An 18,941-nucleotide genomic window follows, 5' to 3' on the forward strand; every position below is an offset into this window, starting at 1 on the left:
CTTCGGGTGCTCCGGTTTCCTCTACAATCCAAAGACATGCAGATTAGGCTAACTGGTGGCTCTAAGTTGACTGTAGGTGTGAATGTGAGTGTGAATGGTTGTTTGTCTTTATGCGCCAGCCCTGCAATGATTTGGTGACTTGTCCAGGGTGTACCCTGCTTCTCGCCCATAGTCAGCTGGGATAGGCTCCAGCTTGCTTGTGACCCTGCACAGGATAAGCAGCTACAGATAATGGATGGATGGGGTATATTTGGTGCAGAATTGCCATAACACTGGATGTTTGGACAGTGGCGAGCTGGACCAGGAGGAGGCAAACTTAGAGCAGAGAAGAAATAGGGAAATGCAAATTCCAGCAAAAGTGGCTGGAAAACAAGGACTTGAGGACATGGTTGAAGCCTGTTGATCAAGATGAAGAAGGATTTTGCAGTGTTTGTGAAAAAAAAAAATTTAAGCTAGGTACACTGGGTGTCAACACCGTTAAATCTCACAATGCAGTCCGATAGCTACAAATCGGCTGTAAAAAGGCAGACAGCAGTTAACTGTGCCTAGTTACTTTTCTGTGACCAACAAAGGAACGCCTTCAGCAACTACTATGACCACCACAAACAGTACAACTGCTGCTGTAGTGACCACCACTTCCAGTGGAGCCGCTACCATAGGAAAATCGAGCAACCTTCGAGCATCATTTGGATCGAACGTGATGCTGCAGGTGGAGGTGTTCTGGTGTCTGAACACTGCCATGCAGCACCACTCATACGCGTCCAACAAAGGTGTTTCTGAGTTGTTCCAGGCGATGTTTCAGGATTCAGAAATAGCCAAATCTTTCACCTGTGGAAAGGACAAAACTAGCTATATTTTAAAGCTTGGATTTGCCCAACACTTCAAAAATGAACTGATTTCTTCAGTTAACAATGCAGGACCCTTTGGACTGATGTTTGATGAGAGTTTCAACCAGTCAACAAAAAAATAAACATCTAGATGTCCACGTTTGATTTTTTTGGTCGATGATTACATAATCTAATACTCTAAGGAAGAGATACAAGGACAAATGCAGTGAACTGAACAATGTCGAGTCAGAATCAAAAGCTAGCAAACTAAGGCACATGCATTAATCCTCATCTCATCTCATTATATCTAGCCGCTTGATCCTTCTACAGGGTCACAGGCAAGCTGGAGCCTATCCCAGCTGACTACGGGCGAAAGGCGGGGTACACCCTGGACAAGTTGCCAGGTCATCACAGGGCTGACACATAGACACAGACAACCATTCACACTCACATTCACACCTACGGTCAATTTAGAGTCACCAGTTAACCTAACCTGCATGTCTTTGGACTGTGGGGGACACCGGAGCAAACCCACCTGGACACGATGCAAGCTCCGCACAGAAAGGCCCTCACCAGCCACAGGGCTCGAACCCGGACCTTCTTGCTGCGAGGCGACAGCGCTAATCACTACACCACCGTGTCGCCCTAAAAGGACATTAAAAAGCATAAAATTAGATTTGCTGATTTCTGCAGAAACCTTGGGAAATATTTTGGCAAAATGATGAGTTCTAGCATAAACTGGATGTAAAACCTAAATTCTGTTTCTTCCAAATCACGAAAAAAGTGCCTTTTTGCATTATTATTATTATTTGAAAACATTCATTTCAAGCCAAGTTTTGTTGCTGCATCACACATACTGTAGATGATAATAATACAGCTTCGAGACAGCCAAAGCAGGAAACTTCCTGGCCACCTGGAGGATAATCACATCCAGCAAATGTCAAGGCAGGTTTTCGTGTTGACTGAAATGAAGATGTGTATGGAAGGTAAAACGAAGAGGACACGCCTACAAGGAAAAACATTCACTCCACTTGACTTTGCTACAGCAAAATATTTAATTGTTTTATTTCCATACAGAAGTAATATTAAAGCCTAACTTTGTGTTAAATGTACCTGAATGCACTGCTTCAGTTATACTTACGTAAGATCTACAACCCTGATTCCAAAAAAGTTGGGACAAAGTACAAATTGTAAATAAAAACGGAATGCAATGATGTGGAAGTTTCAAAATTCCATATTTTATTCAGAATAGAACATAGATGACATATCAAATGTTTAAATTGAGAAAATGCATCATTTAAAGAGAAAAATTAGGTGATTTTAAATTTCATGTCAACAACACATCCCAAAAAAGTTGGGACAAGGCCATGTTTCCCACTGTGAGACATCCCCTTTTCTCTTTACAACAGTCTGTAAACGTCTGGGGACTGAGGAGACAAGTTGCTCAAGTTTAGGGATAGGAATGTTAACCCATTCTTGTCTAATGTATTCTACTTGCTCAACTGTCTTAGGGCTTTTTTGTCGTATCTTCTGTTTTATGATGTGCCAAATGTTTTCTATGGGTGAAAGATCTGGACTGCAGGCTGGCCAGTTCAGTACCCGGACCCTTCTTCTACGCAGCCATGATGCTGTAATTGATGCAGTATGTGGTTTGGCATTGTCATGTTGGAAAATGCAAGGTCTTCCCTGAAAGAGACATCGTCTGGATGGGAGCATATGTTGCTCTAGAACCTGGATATACCTTTCAGCATTGATGGTGTCTTTCCAGACGTGTAAGCTGCCCATGCCATACGCACTAATGCAACCCCATACCATCAGAGATGCAGGCTTCTGAACTGAGCGCTGATAACAACTTGGATCAGGGGCGGACTGGCAATCTGTGCGTTCTAGAAAAGTCCAGAACAGCTGTCCGGTCTACAGCCGTTGGCCCTGTTCAATAACCAAAATTTTCAGTCTATCAACTAACAACAGGTGGCGCTAAGACGATAATTTATCTGTCAATCATTATTCCATAGGCCAAAAAGCCAACAACGAAGAGTAACATTAGTGTCTGTCAACAGAAAGATGGCAAGCAGAAAATGTAAGGAGAAAGGTGGATGGGAAAAATTAAAACAAAAGAAAGTGAAGTCACTTAAAGAAGATGCTTCAAAATGTAGAAAGCTCACAGAGCTTTTTGGCAGCAGTGCAACTGCAAGCAGCAGCAGTAACGTTCATGTCACGTTATCACCGAGCGAGACTGAGAACCAGGTGGACTGTAGCCTAGGTATCAAATGCTATGTTTATCCAAAGTTTTGGCTGGTTTTTAAAAATAGAATTTTCAGGTATAAGTACAGGTTTAAAGGCTGTCGTTCCAAATAATACTATTAAACAAATGTTAATCAAGCATATGTCAGTGCACAGTGTGAAGGGTTTTCCTAGATGCCATTGCATAGTTTCGATATAATCAACAATAGCATTAGCATCCAACTTCATCTTTTCAATTGTTTGTTTATTCAGGTTGAAGATAGTGGCAGCTCAAAAGATGACAGGGAGAGTCTATTGGCTGGGGATTGCCCAGCTTGAGGCAGGCAGTAGCTGCCCAATGAGGCGCGATGATCTCTCCCACCGTCAGAAGCAGCCTCTGGTGCCTAACTATATGCCAATCAAGCTGCAAGACTTATAACTGGTAGACTGCTGCTTCCCGTGTTTTGTCAACACTGCATAGCGAAGCTGGAGTGTCCTCTCCAGTGCACAAAGCCTGGGTATGTTGATATGGAGGACAAGCTGTTACCCATGCAGCAGGTCCCCCCTCTCCACGTCACTGAAATACTCCAATGCAAAGGCAAATGCCAATACACATGGTTCCAGCGCCATCACAGGAGTTGCCAGAACGTTGCTGTACACAGCCACGGACTGCCTTAGGGACTCCGGCTCCGGATTTTTCCTCAGGGTTGACTCCCGAAGCCTTTCCCATGAGGGGGTATGGCCGCAAGGCAGCAGAGGTTTGGGATCAGGGTTTTCTTTCCCCTAGATGGATTGCCTTCCAAGGCTGACGAGCCCCATCTACCCAAGACTCAGCAACAATAGTATCTGCCGCCAAATATTGGCAGACACAGAGGTACTGCCGACTAGGCAGCCACTGGATTCCAGAACAGATGCATACCTAGATTTGGGAGACTAAAAGGGTGCTAGGTACCAGCCTCCCATGGCACCACCCCCAGGCTGTGGTGGGGAGGAGATACCTTACTGCTCCTCAGGCTGGGAAACCAACCTCCACTACCCTTATAAGTAAGTAAACCAATACAATAATACAGTGAATTACTCTACTCTGACATAGCCTACCTTTCAGATGATAGCTGCTGCATGACTGCAGTATTTCCCTTTTTTTTTTTTGCTCTGGCTAGGCTCAACGTCAACCTTTAAGCAAACAAACTCACCCTCTCTTTTATACATAATGTTGCCAATTTTATTACGGTGTACATAATTGTTCACCTCCGTGCTTTTGTAATTCCTTAGCTCCTCACCATCAATGCCCTCACTAAGAATAAAATCACTGACAATGTCAACATAGCTGACGTCAGGCCACAACTTCATGTTGTCTATCCATTTCATGAGGGTAGACAGATGGGGCACTCTGATTGTATTATCCCCAGAACACGTCAGAAAATTGGAACCATCTTTTAGCCATCTTTGAGCTTACCGACCTAGCAATTAGCATTAGCTACAAACGTCAACACAGTGGAGCGGAAGAAAGCTCCCGGCTTCTGCTATGATGCAGCAATGAATCATGAGAAAGGACAGAGTTCAGCAAAGTTGTGGATATGCCCATTTTTTTTTCTAATTAAATTTAAATAATTTGAAAAATAGCACACCGTAAAGTATTACTTGACCTTTATTTAAGATTACAAACCTGCACAGTATTTTGAGAACAGTGAAAGTTATTCACGGGTTCACGTGTCAGTGAGGCAGGAGTCAAACTTTACAACTTCATGAAAAATTAAAAGAAGACTCCTCATGAAAACGTAACAGGAGGTGTTTATGTGGTAATGGATTTATTGGGATTCCTATAAAACTCTGGAAAAGAAATGGGACCATATTACAGAGCTGTTTTAATGTCAGGACAACTTTAATAGCTTGCAGTGCTGCCAATCATCTTACTGTAACTTTAACTATGATTTAGCTTATGCTGCATGGGGAAGCCATGGCCTAATGGTTAGAGAAGCAGCTTTGGGACCAAAAGGTTGCTAGTTCAATTCTCTAGACTAGCAGGAATGGCTGAAGTGCCCTTGAGCAAGATACCTAACCCCCCCCCCCCAACTGCTGATACAGTTGATCTAAATTGGGGTTAATCAGAATCACTTCATTGATGACAGGAGTATGGGCTTTCTTTGAAACTTCAGTTCTATCCATGATGTGTTCAAAAGAATTCCTAGTAACAGGCCCAGCTGTAGATGAGTATTCAGTTACTCATGTGTTCTATCATGCTGCATTACACAGAGGGGAAATATATATATATACTGTATATGTTCTATCCACATTCCCTGGATATGAGCAATTGCACACTCTGATTGGCTACTCTACTACTAGGCTATCAGCTCATATACCGTGAGTAGAGAGAAACAAAATGGTGGCGCACATCAAGTCAGATATATCACTTTGCTATCAAGTATTTAAAAGAAACAGAAATAGTTAAAAGAATATAATTGTTTTTTTTTCCACCAATATCTCCTGTTCCACACTCCAGCCCAGTCAGTGGAGGTACAGTAATGCACCTTTAAGTTGATTTGCCAACCACCAAAAAAACCCTAAAGAAGGAGAAGAAAATGGCGGCGCGTGTTACTGAACCAACCGAGGATGAAATAAAAACTACTCTAAAACAAAACTCCAAAAAATACAAAAAAAGCAACAAAATATGGAATGAAAGTATTTGATAGTAAGAATGTATCTTTTTTATGTTTCAAGAATTATTATTATAGCTTTTTTCATAAATTGTTAGTCATTTCGCCCGTTTGTTTACATTCTAAGCGGAAACAATTTTGCGGACGTTTTGTATAAAGATTTTTTGATTGAATTTGCAAAAAAGAAAAAGAAAAATGCTCTGTTTATCAAAATCTAGTGAATGTGGATAGAATAAAACAGTTATTCTACACAGTCACGTCGTACATGGCTTATAGACTATTTGGTGCTGTGCGCCTCATCGGCTATCGGCTCACGTACGACTCGATTTCGTGGAATAACTGTTCATATATATATATATATATATATATATAGAGAGAGAGAGAGAGAGGGAGGGGCGGCACGGTGGTGTAGTGGTTAGTGCTGTCGCCTCACAGCAAGAAGGTCCTGGGTTCGAGCCCCGTGGCCGGCGAGGGCCTTTCTGTGTGGAGTTTGCATGTTCTCCCTGTGTCTGCGTGGGTTTCCTCCGGGTGCTCCGGTTTCCCCCACAGTCCAAAGACATGCAGGTTAGGTTAACTGGTGACTCTAAATTGACCGTAGGTGTGAATGTGAGTGTGAATGGTTGTCTGTGTCTATGTGTCAGCCCTGTGATGACCTGGCGACTTGTACAGGGTGTACCCCGCCTTTCGCCCGTAGTCAGCTGGGATAGGCTCCAGCTTGCCTGCGACCCTGTAGAAGGATAAAGCGGCTAGAGATGATGAGATTATATATATATATATATATATATATACACACATAAACAGGAGAGCCGATGGCACCCAACTGTACTATGTCATTTGGAGAACCTTCCAAATACAGAAACTGCCTGTGCTCAGAATTTTTCATTTCTCTACATTACAGGGACCCATCAAACATATTTGCACACTGTTTACATCCTGCAGCTTACCCTGGAGAGAGCGCAGATAAGCATCCCACATCAATTTAAGGCAGTGAAAACACCTCTGGCAGGCTATCTCGCGTGCAGCAGGCGCCCACGGGCCAGCTTTAATGCTCTGACATGAGGCTTGTTTGCACATGGTGCTCTTGTGGCCCTGAACAATATGATTTTTTTGTTCTTGCCTGACTGCATATGGGCTGGTGGGCGTACAGAACATATACAGAGCTGGTGATGGGTTCAGTGCAGTTTTAATGTTATACAACAATCCAATGTCTTATTGTTACATTTTTTTCCCAATACAGTATCAGTTTTGTTTCTGGGTGTTATTGGAGGAATAAAGCCAGGTTTTAACAAAAGAATGAATAGGGTTGCTGAAATAGTGATAAAAATTATGTGATGAGGGCGAGGTCATCTGACAAAACTGAATCTTGGCAAAGTCGTAGATTAATTTTCTGTATGTGTTTTGCATCAAGCCACTTTTGGAAGGACATGCTTGGGAATGGGGTGACACTGAAAAAACTGTGCTTTCAAGGCTTCCAAAGAACATACAGCATGCTCTATGTTAATAAAAATCTGAGCTATACCAGTGTACATCATCTATAATGTAATCCTGGTATGAAAAAACTTATGGCTGTTTACTTTCTCTTACTTTCTTCCAGACCGTGAATTGACCTAGTGGTTAGCGTGACCACCTTTCAATCAGGAGACCATGAGTTCTACTTGCAGTTGGGTCATACCAAAGACCATCATAATAATGGTACCTACTGCCATCTGGCGAGGCACCGCAATACAGATGCGAGTAGGTAGTCAATCTCTCGCAGTTACCAGAGGACCAGCCCCCCACTGTACCCCAAGCTATGTAATAGGCAAGAGGCTGAGACCTACTGAGACGTAGATCAGCACCAACCAAGGTGTCTTGTGGCATGGGAAGGACTTTGAAACCTTCCAGGCTTTGTCTCTGTTAATATGTATTGAAAGTCATTATGCTAAAGTGAATTCAAGTCAAATTGTGTGGTTTTACCTCAACAGGTTCTCAGAACTTCAGCAGCATGTGCTACAAATTCAACTTCATAGCAGACATTGTGGACAAGATTGCTCCTGCAGTTGTTCATCTGGAGCTATTCAGAAGGTGAGGAGAAGTCATTGGCCAATCAGATCCAGACTTACAGCACAATGAAGGGTAATAACTGAGGTCTTCTAGAGCACCTTATCAAGCTCAAGGGGTCAGTTTGAGTGCTCTCACTTGTCTAACAGACCTGGATTAAGCTGTATAATAATGTCAAGCTATAATACTTTCAACAAAGTGCACAAAGTGAGCAGAGAGTCACAAAGTTCCTACACATTTCAGTCAAGTTCTTCTGCTTCTAGTTTCCTCAGACTGCCATACTTGAACCAAGAAATGCCAATCTCCACTGGCTCAGGGTTTATTGTGTCAGAAGATGGCTGGATAGTCAACAACACCCATCTACTATCCAACAAACAGTGAATTAAAGTGGAGCTGAACAGCGGTGTCTGTTATGATGCTATGGTCAAGGACGTGGACCAGAAAATAGACATCGCTCTGATTAAGATTGACTCAGAGGTGGGTTGGATTATACTACTTCATAAAGGTGAGCATTAGCATGTGATTGATTGTTGGGAACAATGGTGATCAGTGATTGGTCTTTGTGAACGGTCCTGTTCAGTGATTGGTCATTGGGTTCAATGGTGATCAGTGATTGGTTATTGGGAGCAACAGTAACCAGTGATTGGTCATTGGGTACAGTGGTGTGAGCATTGGGTACAATGGCGATCAGTGGCTGGCCTTTGTGGACAATGGTGATCAATTTTTGGTCTTTCTGAACAATAGTGATCAGTAATTTGTCATTGGGAACAATGTTAATCAGTGATTGGTCTTTGTGAACATTGGTGATCAGTGATTGGTCATTGGGGACAGTGGTGTCAGTGGCTGGTAATTGGGAACAATGGTGATCAGTGACTGGTTGCTGGGTAAAATGGTGATCAATGATTGGTCTTTGTGAACAATGGTGATAAGTGATTGGTCATTGGGGACAGTGGTGTCAGTGGCTAGTAATTGGGAACAATGGTGATCAGTGACTAGTTGTTGGGTAAAATGGTGATCAATGATTGGTCTTTGTGAACAATGGTGATCAGTGATTGGTCTTTGTAAACATTGGTGATCAGTGATTGGTCATTGGGGACAGTGGTGTCAGTGGCTGGTAATTGGGAACAATGGTGGCCAGTGATTGGTTGTTGGGTAAAATGGTGATCAGTGATTTGTCTCTGGGAACAATGATGATCAGTGATTGGTCATTGGCATGGGCGCCGCCAGGGGGGGGGAAGGTTAGAACAATTCTAGGGGCCCAGCACTGCCATGGGGCCCTTTAAGGGGCTGATAATATGCTTTTAATGATTTTAATAAGACTTTTGAAATAACAACAATGCAATATTCCATCTGGTAAAACAAGCTAATTGAACAAGGTTGTCTATTTCTTGAGTTCTTCAACATATCGTCATTTAACCCTCCCCCTTTTGCGAAATGGTACGGTCCAGTTCTGGTAGAAGCGTGATGCGTTAAATCTGTGTGCTGATCAGTGCAACGCTACTTGCTGCTGTGTCGCGGTGCAGCAGCCAGCCAGCCAGCAGTGGAGTGCGTACAGTCTATGATCGCTAAATATGAAGAGTGGCTGTCAAAAACATAAAGAAAGGCAGCTGAAAGCTGAGAGGGACCGGAGAGGCAGGCAACTGGTCACTCCGTTTTTCCCAAAGAAATGTAGCTATCGCTCACATGTGTGTTCAAAATATTAGCGAATGGTAAATGAACAGTATGAACGTGGTTGGATTAGCCTATCAAGAGAACACTTTTACAGTTTGTACAGTGACATTTTTTCCATTTTAATAACTGAACTGACTTGTGTGATAAACAAGATGAAATATTACGTTATGCTGGTGCTAATAACTAGTGCTAATAACCAGTTTCATAACTAATGGGGTGCCCTAAATATGCACAGATTCAGCCTCAGGGGGACCTCCGCCCTACCAAACCACTGAACCCCCCTTTGGAGAAGGAGCTAAGCAGCAATACAACCCATAAATGCTTTAGGATTGAAGTTTTTAATGAGCGAGTGCCATATACAGTTTGCTAGATTAAAGTGTTGCTAATAATGGACACCAGTCAAGTGTTTGACATGGTTACGTGTGTGGAATGTTCACACGTTCTAAATATTTATCTAAATATTTGCTTTGACAGTAAATGAGTGCTGCCTAAAAGAAAGCATAAACTCTCAGTGGATTTCTTGCAGCGCATTATGTTGTATGAAATAACTGTTGCCTAGTTATTGATCAAGGCAGGAAATTGTGATTACTGATGTTTTCTGGAACTCCATACTAAGTAGCCCAATTTTGCACACTTGAATGAAGAAGAGTTCAAAGCAGTGTGTTAAATAATGTTGGTTATGTTTATTTACAGTCAACTCAATAATAACTGCTGCATCATTCACCATTTTATTTCCTTTTTTCTTTTTATGTATGGGCTTATATTGGCCTGAATTATGTCTGGGCTTATACCGCCATCTACTGGTCAAACAATATAAAAGTGTAAATTAGAAAACAAGGTCAAAAACTCCTGGTCCATGGAGGGGCAACCAATAGTCTAACTCTGCTTACGCTCAAATTTCTGTCTAGACACAGTTTGCTTTGAACATATTCCCTTTTTGCAGAACAGTACACACAGCTTTCTACCTAACACATAACAATCCATGGGATTTCCATAGGTATTTTGATGCTGGGTAGAAAACTTTTTCTATGATTTATTAGCAGTCACATCACACATTTCACTACCAATTGTCCTAGCACAAGAAGGCATGTGGCAAAATCTTGAATTTTCATTTGTGATTGTAAATGCACCAGAATTAGTCACTGACCAGTTTTCATCTAGTCCCTGGTAGGTTAATACATAAAATGTAGTAACAAAGTCACAAACTCAAGGTCCATGGGCTATCAAAAGTCAAATAATGACAATAGTGCAATTGTGACGAGGGTGGGCAAAGTTGGGGGGCCCAAAATTCTAATCTTTCATGGGGCCCAAAATTTCTGGCAACGCCCCTGGTCATTGGGGCAGTGGTGTCAGTGGCTGGTAATTGGGAACAATGGTGATCAATGATTGGTCTTTGGGAACAACTGTGATCAGTGATTGGTCTTTGGGAACAATGGTGATCAGTGACTGGTAATTGGGAACAATGGTGTTCAGTGCCCAGGGTTGTTGGGAACATCAGTTTACACTTCAGATACTGGTTGCGAGTTGATTGAACCTGCACTCTCAACTCATGACCATCAGCTGTAATGTGAGCTGGAGAGCCGTATCAATTGCAGGACGCTTGTTATCGTCTGCTCCATAAAATTCATTATATTTGGTGCTAGCCTCTTTTTGAAATAAAGGTCAATAAAGGTCGAAAAAAGTTGCCAAATCTAAATTGACAATACTGCTGTCAGCAAAGAGAACAAATGTGACCCCTCACCGAATCCAGGGACACATGTCGGCCGAAACGAATCCGAGATAATCGCAAAAGAAGCATTTTTTTTTCGAAATTTGTGATTTTTGTTTTTTTTTCCATCATGTGCAAGTTGAGATCTTGAAGAATGCAATCAGTATTTCAGATAATAGATTGTTTTGTTGGAAAAGCATACATTTTTTTGTTGCAAATTGTCTCGTTTTTGTCAGGACTGTAGCCTGCTGGGGTAAATTACCATATGGGCCATTCACATGAAGATTTAAGTCATTTGTTTTTTTTTTTCCCGCGAATCAGCTGCATGATCCGAGTTGAGCGCATGGCTACTTAACCTGCATACAGGCATGTGATTTCACTATGGAATGAGTTACTAAACAGAGCACAGAACTGAAACACCACGAAGCAAACAGACACTCGGTATTTACATCGGAGATCACCATTTCTAGCAAAAAAAAAACGCAACCTCGTTTTCCAGATTGAATGGAATACTTGAATGATCGGATGATACACGGACCGTTCTAGGCTTACATTCCATCGGAGGCATTGGTGTGTGCAAGGCGCCGTTTCTCTTTCTGATGGGGTGAGTTTATTAATCTAAGGCTGTGTGGTTATTTTTGCATGTAACGGAGAGTGTTGTGGTTTGGTTAAGCCTAGGTCACAACCGGACGTATGATTTTTTGGCCGTGTGATTTTTGGCGTTTCCCAAATCGCTGCGGGTTTTTTTTGTTCACGGAGAAAGACGCGCGTTGGCCGTAAGTTTGTCTTGCAACCTGAAAAAAACGTAAGCGCCCGTAGAGTTTGTTTGACATGACAAAGAACCTCTGCGGCCGGTCTGCGGCTCGAAAATCAGCACATCACATGCGCGCTCTCGTGCTTTTCACACGCGTGCTCTCGTGCGTTTCATGCGCGCTCTCCGTGTGTTTCTTGCGTTTTTTGCGTGTAGACCGGCCGTAGGAGCACGGTACGGCCGGTTGTGACTGAGGCTTTACATGAAACTAGTGTTGTGTTAGTTGTGTCATCATCGTGCAATCTTTCTTTCTTACGGTGTGAGTAATTTTTCAACCACAAAACGTTAAAGTATACTTTAGGACTTATTTTTGTACTTCATAATTGTGTTGGGCATACTTTGCATGGAAGGAAAATTGACGTGGTGATCTTTGTTTACATGAAAGTAGTATCGTGCTAGCTCGTAAGGGGTAGGGCTTTCCTTAATGTCATGCAAATGAGCACCATTATGTGCCCGCCCTGCACCCAGAGTAGCTGAGATGGAAAACTTTGAGGGCGATTTTCTCCCTTTTCTGTTTTAAGAAGTATACACTTTCAAAAGGCCACACATTCTTCAAATATTGTCAGATCTTCACATGGAAGGCATCATTGGAAAGCTTAGAAACTGTACTTTCTGAATCTGTCGATAACTCAAAATGCCCCCGGGCCGACATGTGTCCCTGGATTCTGTGATCTGCCACAAATCTCATCTCATCTCATTATCTGTAGCCGCTTTATCCTGTCCTACAGGGTCGCAGGCAAGCTGGAGCCTATCCCAGCTGACTACGGGCGAAAGGCAGGGTACACCCTGGACAAGTCGCCAGGTCATCACAGGGCTGACACATAGACACAGACAACCATTCACACTCACATTCACACCTACGGTCAATTTAGAGTCACCAGTTAACCTAACCTGCATGTCTTTGGACTGTGGGGGAAACCCGGAGGAAACCCACGCGGACACGGGGAGAACATGCAAACTCCACACAGAAAGGCCCTCGCCGGCCCCGGGGCTCGAACCCGGACCTTCTTGCTGTGAGGCGACAGCGCTAACCACTACACCACCGTGCCGCCCTGCCACAAATATGATTTCAAATTTCAAGTGTTTTGATCAAAACCATGATTTGCAAATTAAAAATGATAAGACCATATAAAGAATAGCATGCACTCTAGCAGGTTATGTCCCAAAAATGTAGATAAACTGTACAAAATAAACAAAAAACAAACTGCAGTTTGAAGATGCAAGCTGAAACCCAAACCCAGTAATTGGTGATGTTTGTTTCTCTGTGACTTTGCCTCAGGGAAGGCCATTAGGTGAAAAGAAAAATTTGCCTAATAGGCTTGGGCCGCCACTGGTCACAGCAGTGTGCTTCACCATTGTGGATCGTTACCTAGCCATTGAGTAATATCAAAGGATCAGGAAGCCAATTAATCCAGGAGGAGTCACATAAACATCTCAGCAAGATTCCATTCCAGTCCTTGACATGATCGATATTTTGCCTTTCATTCCTCAGTTGTTCTGATATAAATGTATAATTTTGCCTCACGCCATTCGGTGGCTAAGGCATCTGGAACAAGAAACATTTCTAGCATGGAGCTGCGTCAGAGTTTAGCAGAACAGACGAGTTAACATTGCCTTGGCATTGTTCTGATCACAGCTTCTGATCAAATCCCATCCTGTCATACTGAAGACCAGTGCAAGACGACAGCATATGACTCAATAGTAATCAGTCACAAGCAGTGTACAGACTTCATGAGACGGACGAAAACGTTTTCAGCAGATGGAAGAAGATCCATCGCTGCCGGCACCCTGGAGAGGGAAAGGCAGGGACGGAGCGAGGCATTGTGCCTGTGGAGAGCAGGTAATAAAGTGAGAGTGTCATTCTCTGGACTATAAAACTCTCCCCACTAGGCACAGACAAAAGAAGACAGGCAGAGACATGTTTCCATGCAGTCTTTTACTTTTCTCGGCAAAAAGCTTTCCAGCAATGCTGCAGGAGTGCAGATGGGTGGTGTTTTATTTTATTTTTTTTTATTGCTTTTCAATCCGCAGCTCCCTTTTTTTTTTTGCCAAGACATTACTAATTACAACGCACACATATCAGACTTCAAATTAAAGTCACTCTCTGAAATTATACCGAAAGCTACTTACAATGGAGAGTAATTTTTAATAACTGACAGCATTTTTTTTTTCTTAATTTTGCTTCAGGTTTTATTCTAGTAGGTTTCTAGAAATATGACTGTAAACTAAGTCTGACTTTCCTGAATTTAAAAAAAAGTGTTTAATCAGTGACTAATTCTTGTTCTTCAGAAAAGCAGACAGAAGCCCTGATTCACTGAGAGCTGAAATAAATCTGGTTAATTATGTTTGCGGGTGATTTAGATTTTTTTTTTTTTTTAGAAAAGAAATGTGTCAGTGATGTCACTTGAAAACTTGTGGAATGAAACAACTTCTGGAAAAGTAAAACAAGTATCACTAATTACATATCATGTGTAACACAAGCTAAAAGCACTGAGACGCGTCAAAATTACAAAACATACACAGATTTAAAAAGATATCGTGATAATATTATAATTTGGAGAAACCTGAGATTCTGACACAACTTTAATTTCAAATGCTTTTGGCTTTTAGTGGCACAAACAGGCAGGCTTGTAGTACTCAAGTCCGACTCGTGCTGTAATTTTAAGGACTCGTGACTTGACTTGGACTTGAGCACTGATGACTCAGACTCGTGCATTAACTTCATTCGGACTCGTGAATTGGAGATGAGGGGACTGATTTTTTCTTTATTTTTTGCAACATGCCATAATAATTTGGCATAAGATATTTATCTCTAGCTGCTTTATCCTGTTCTACAGGGTCACAGGAGCCTATCCCAGCTGACTACGGGCAAGAGGTGGGGTACACCCTGGACAAGTCGCCAGGTCATCACAGGGCTGACACATAGACACAGACAACCATTCACGCTCACATTCACACCTACGCTCAATTTAGAGTCACCAGTTAACCTAACCTGCATGTCTTTGGACTGTGGGGGAAACCAGAGCACCCAGAGGAAACCCACGCGGACAACATGCAAACTCCACACAGAAAGGCCCTCACCGGCCACGGGGCTCGAACCCGGACCTTCTTGCTGTGAGGCGACAGCGCTAACCACTACACCACCTTGCGATATTTATATCTACATTATTTTTTTTTATTAATTTTGTGCAAGAGAATGCACATTCACCTGTTTATACATCATGTTCAGGAACGAACTAACGTTAATGGCACTAAAATGCCTGGAGAGACGCCTCTAGGATTGTCCGCTTTGCTTATACAGACTTCTCGTGCAGTGGGAAAAAATGCATTGCTATGTGTTCCATATGTAGAAGAACTATCGAGGAGACGACGGGGACAACCTCGAACTTCAATCGTCATTTGGCAAGACTCCACCCAGAGAAGGAAGTGACATGCTATGTTCATTGCTCTGTTGATAGTGGGCGGGGCTTGCTGAGCGATGAACTAGCTAGTGTTAACCCTGTCTCATATTATTTACCCTGTTGATAGTGGGCAGGGCTTGCTGAGCGATGAACTAGCTTTTTATCTGTAGCCTAGTAACTAAACTGGGACAGTCAAGCAGTAACATTAGTCCAACACAGTAGCAGAGACGCTTTCACATAAAGGCATCAACAGCCACCGTCAAATGGTGCAGGTTGGAGTCTTTTTCTCAGACTCAACTCGAAATTTTCTTTAATGACTTGGACTTGGCCCTGCGATGACCTGGTGACTTGTTCAGGGTGTACCCCGCCTTTCACCTGTAGTTAGCTGGGATAGGCTCCAGCTTGCCTGCGACCCTGTAGAACAGGATAAAGCGGCTAGAGGTAATGAGATGAGATGAGACTTGGACTTGACTTGGACTTGAACACTGGGGACTTGAGACTGGACTCGGACTCGAGGTTTAGTGACTTGACTACAACACTACAAACAGGCTTGTTTCAGTTTAATACCTGGCCTTCGGTTGGATTCATTTACACATGCAGTTACTGTTTTCAAAGTGGTTTCAGGACACAAGCCTTTATTTAATGTATTTGCATACACCCAACCCTGTTTTAGGACAAAATACCAAAAATTAACAAGAATGTGAGCAAAATCTTTCATGGACCCTGTTAGTAAATTAGACTAACAGACGATCAGTCAGTCCACACTGGTGGGTACTAGATGTCAAAATGACAATGTTTCTCTCGGGTATGTGGGTAATTTGGTACCTGTAGTTGTACTGATGGCGTCTGACATTCCTTTTCTTGTCCACATAGGAGGCTTTGCCTGCCCTGTCTCTGGAACGATCCTCTGGCCTGTGGCCAGGCGAGTTCGTGGTGGCTGTGGGCAGTCCGTTCTCGCTGCAGAACACCGTCACAACAGGCATCATCAGCACCACGCAGCACAGCAGCCACGAGCTTGGCCTCCACAACTCAGACATGGAGTACATCCAGACTGATGCTATCATCAGTGTAGGTGCAAAGAAGGACACAAGCAAGGGATTGGCTGAGAGAATAAATCCTGTGACAGTACAGTTCAGGCAAAAGTACCACGATATTACAAAAACAAGATTATTTAAAGTGTGAAAGGTATAAAAATGCTTTGAAATAGGGTGAATAACTGTAATCGTATCATAGATAATACTTGATAACTATAGTGCCTTGCAAAAGTATTCATCCCCCTTGGCATTTGTCCTGTTTTGTCGCACGACAAGCTGGAATTAAAATAGATTTTTGGAGGGTTAGCACCATTTGATTTACACAACATGCCTACCACTTGAAAGGTGCTAATTGTTGTTTTATTGTGACACAAGCAATAATTAAGATGAAAAAACACAAATCTGGAGTGTGCATAGGTATTCACACCCTTTCATATGAAACCCCTAAATAAGAGCTGGTCCAATCAATTCACTTCATAAGTCACATAACTGGTTGATTAAGATCCACCTGTGTGCAAAGTGTCACATGATTTGTCACATGATGTCTGTATAAATCAACCTGTTCTGGAAGGACCCTGATTTTATAATCTGGAAGAATCTCTGTGCGTAAGGGTCAAGGCCGGAAAACCATACTGGGTGCCCGTGATCTTCGGGCCCTTAGACGGCACTGCATCACATACAGGCATGCTTCTGTATTGGAAATCACAAAATGGGCTCAGGAATATTTCCAGAGAACATTATCTGTGAACACAATTCACCGTGCCATCTGCCGTTGCCAGCTAAGACTCTATAGTTCAAAGAAGAAGCCGTATCTAAACACGATCCAAGGCAAGGCAAGGCAAGGCAAGTTTATTTATATAGCACATTTCATACACAATGGCAGTTCAATGTGCTTTACAGAAGTAAAAACAAAAACAGTAAACAATAGAGAAATAAAATTACATAAAATAATTTTATTTTATTTTAAAACAATTAATTAAAAGAATTAAAAGAAAATAATAAGAATTAAACAATAGTAGAAATAAAATAATAAAATAAAGTAGAAATAGGAGGAGAAAAAAAAAGAAACCAGCAGAATAGAATAAAGAATAAAATAGAATAAAGTTAAAATTAAAGTAAATTTAAAACATGCAGAGAAAGTAAAAATTATAAAAAAAAAAAAAAAAAGAAGACAATATTAATTATTTAACAGAAAGCATCTGAAAACAGCTTGGTCTTTAACCTAGATTTGAAGCTGCCAACAGCAGGAGCATTTTTCATGTCCTCTGGCAGTTGGTTCCATAGCTGTACTGCATAGTAGCTAAAAGCTGCTTCACCATACTTTGTTTTAACAACTGGTTTTAATAGTAAATTTTTCTGTTTTGATCTGGTAGATCTGATTGGGTTAGGCCGCTGCAACATATCAGAGAGGTAATTGGGCCCTGTACCATTTAGAGATTTGTACACCAGCAGCAATACTTTAAAGTCAATTCTGTAGCTTACTGGAAGCCAGTGAAGGGACCTTAGAATTGGAGTAATGTGCTCTGTTCTTTTTGTTCGTGTGAGAACCCTCGCCGCTGCATTTTGAACCAGCTGAAGTCGTTTGATGGTCTTTTTTGGCAGGCCTGTGAAAAGGCCATTGCAGTAATCAACCCTACTAGAGATGAAGGCATGTATTAGTTTTTCCAGATCATTTTTTGACATAAGTCCTCTTAGTTTGGAAATGTTTTTTAGGTGATAAAATGCCGTTTTAGTGATTGCTTTCATGTGACTGTCAAAGTTTAGCTTGCTGTCAATGAAAACACCAAGATTTTTAACCATTTCTTTAGTTTTCATCCCTTTTGTGTCAAGAATAGTGGTAATCTTGAGTCTTTCATCTTTTTTTCCAAATAGAATTACTTCTGTTTTATCTGTGTTCAGCTGAAGAAAATTTTGTGACATCCAGCTACTGATTTGATCGATACACTGGTAGAGACATTCAAGGGGGGCATAATCATTAGGTGATAGAGCGAAATAAATTTGGGTGTCATCTGCATAGCAGTGATACAAAATTGAATTTTTATTGATAATTTGCCCAAGTGGGAGCATATAAAGGTTGAAAAGTAATGGTCCAAGAATCAACCCCTGGGGGACACCACAGGTCAAGGACATTGACGTTGAGGAACAATTTCCCAGGGTAACAGAGAAGCTTCTATCTTTTAAGTATGAATTTAACCAATTGATAACTTTACCAGTCAATCCAACCCAGTGTTCAAGTCGATATAGCAGTATGTTGTGATCAATAGTATCAAAAGCTGCACTGAGGTCCAGTAATACCAGGACCGATGTTTTGCCTGCATCAGTATTAAGACGTATGTCATTTATAACTTTAATCAGCGCTGTTTCAGTGCTATGATTGGCACGAAATCCTGACTGAAAATTATCAAAACGGCTGTTTGCTATCAAGAAGGCAGTTAATTGATTGAAGACAATTTTTTCAAGGATTTTCCCAATGAATGGTAAATTTGATATTGGCCTGTAGTTATTTAATACGGAAGGATCCAGATTATTTTTTTTAAGAAGGGGCTTTACATCGATTTTTTTAGGGACACAG

The 18,941-nt window shown here is 41.9% G+C and overlaps 1 protein-coding gene across 1 annotated transcript in view; it reads left to right on the plus strand.

The window, feature by feature from the left end:
• Window positions 1–592: 592 nt before the first annotated feature.
• htra4 (HtrA serine peptidase 4) overlaps window positions 593–18,941 on the plus strand; it is a 35,868-nt gene continuing 17,519 nt past the window's right edge. The window contains 4 exon segments of the mRNA XM_060908009.1: window positions 593–830; window positions 7,669–7,768; window positions 8,017–8,221; window positions 16,209–16,403. Coding sequence (XP_060763992.1) covers window positions 593–830; window positions 7,669–7,768; window positions 8,017–8,221; window positions 16,209–16,403 — 738 coding nt within the window.

The sequence above is a fragment of the Neoarius graeffei genome, chromosome 24 (genome assembly GCF_027579695.1).
Source record: "Neoarius graeffei isolate fNeoGra1 chromosome 24, fNeoGra1.pri, whole genome shotgun sequence".
Classification (NCBI taxonomy): domain Eukaryota; kingdom Metazoa; phylum Chordata; class Actinopteri; order Siluriformes; family Ariidae; genus Neoarius; species Neoarius graeffei.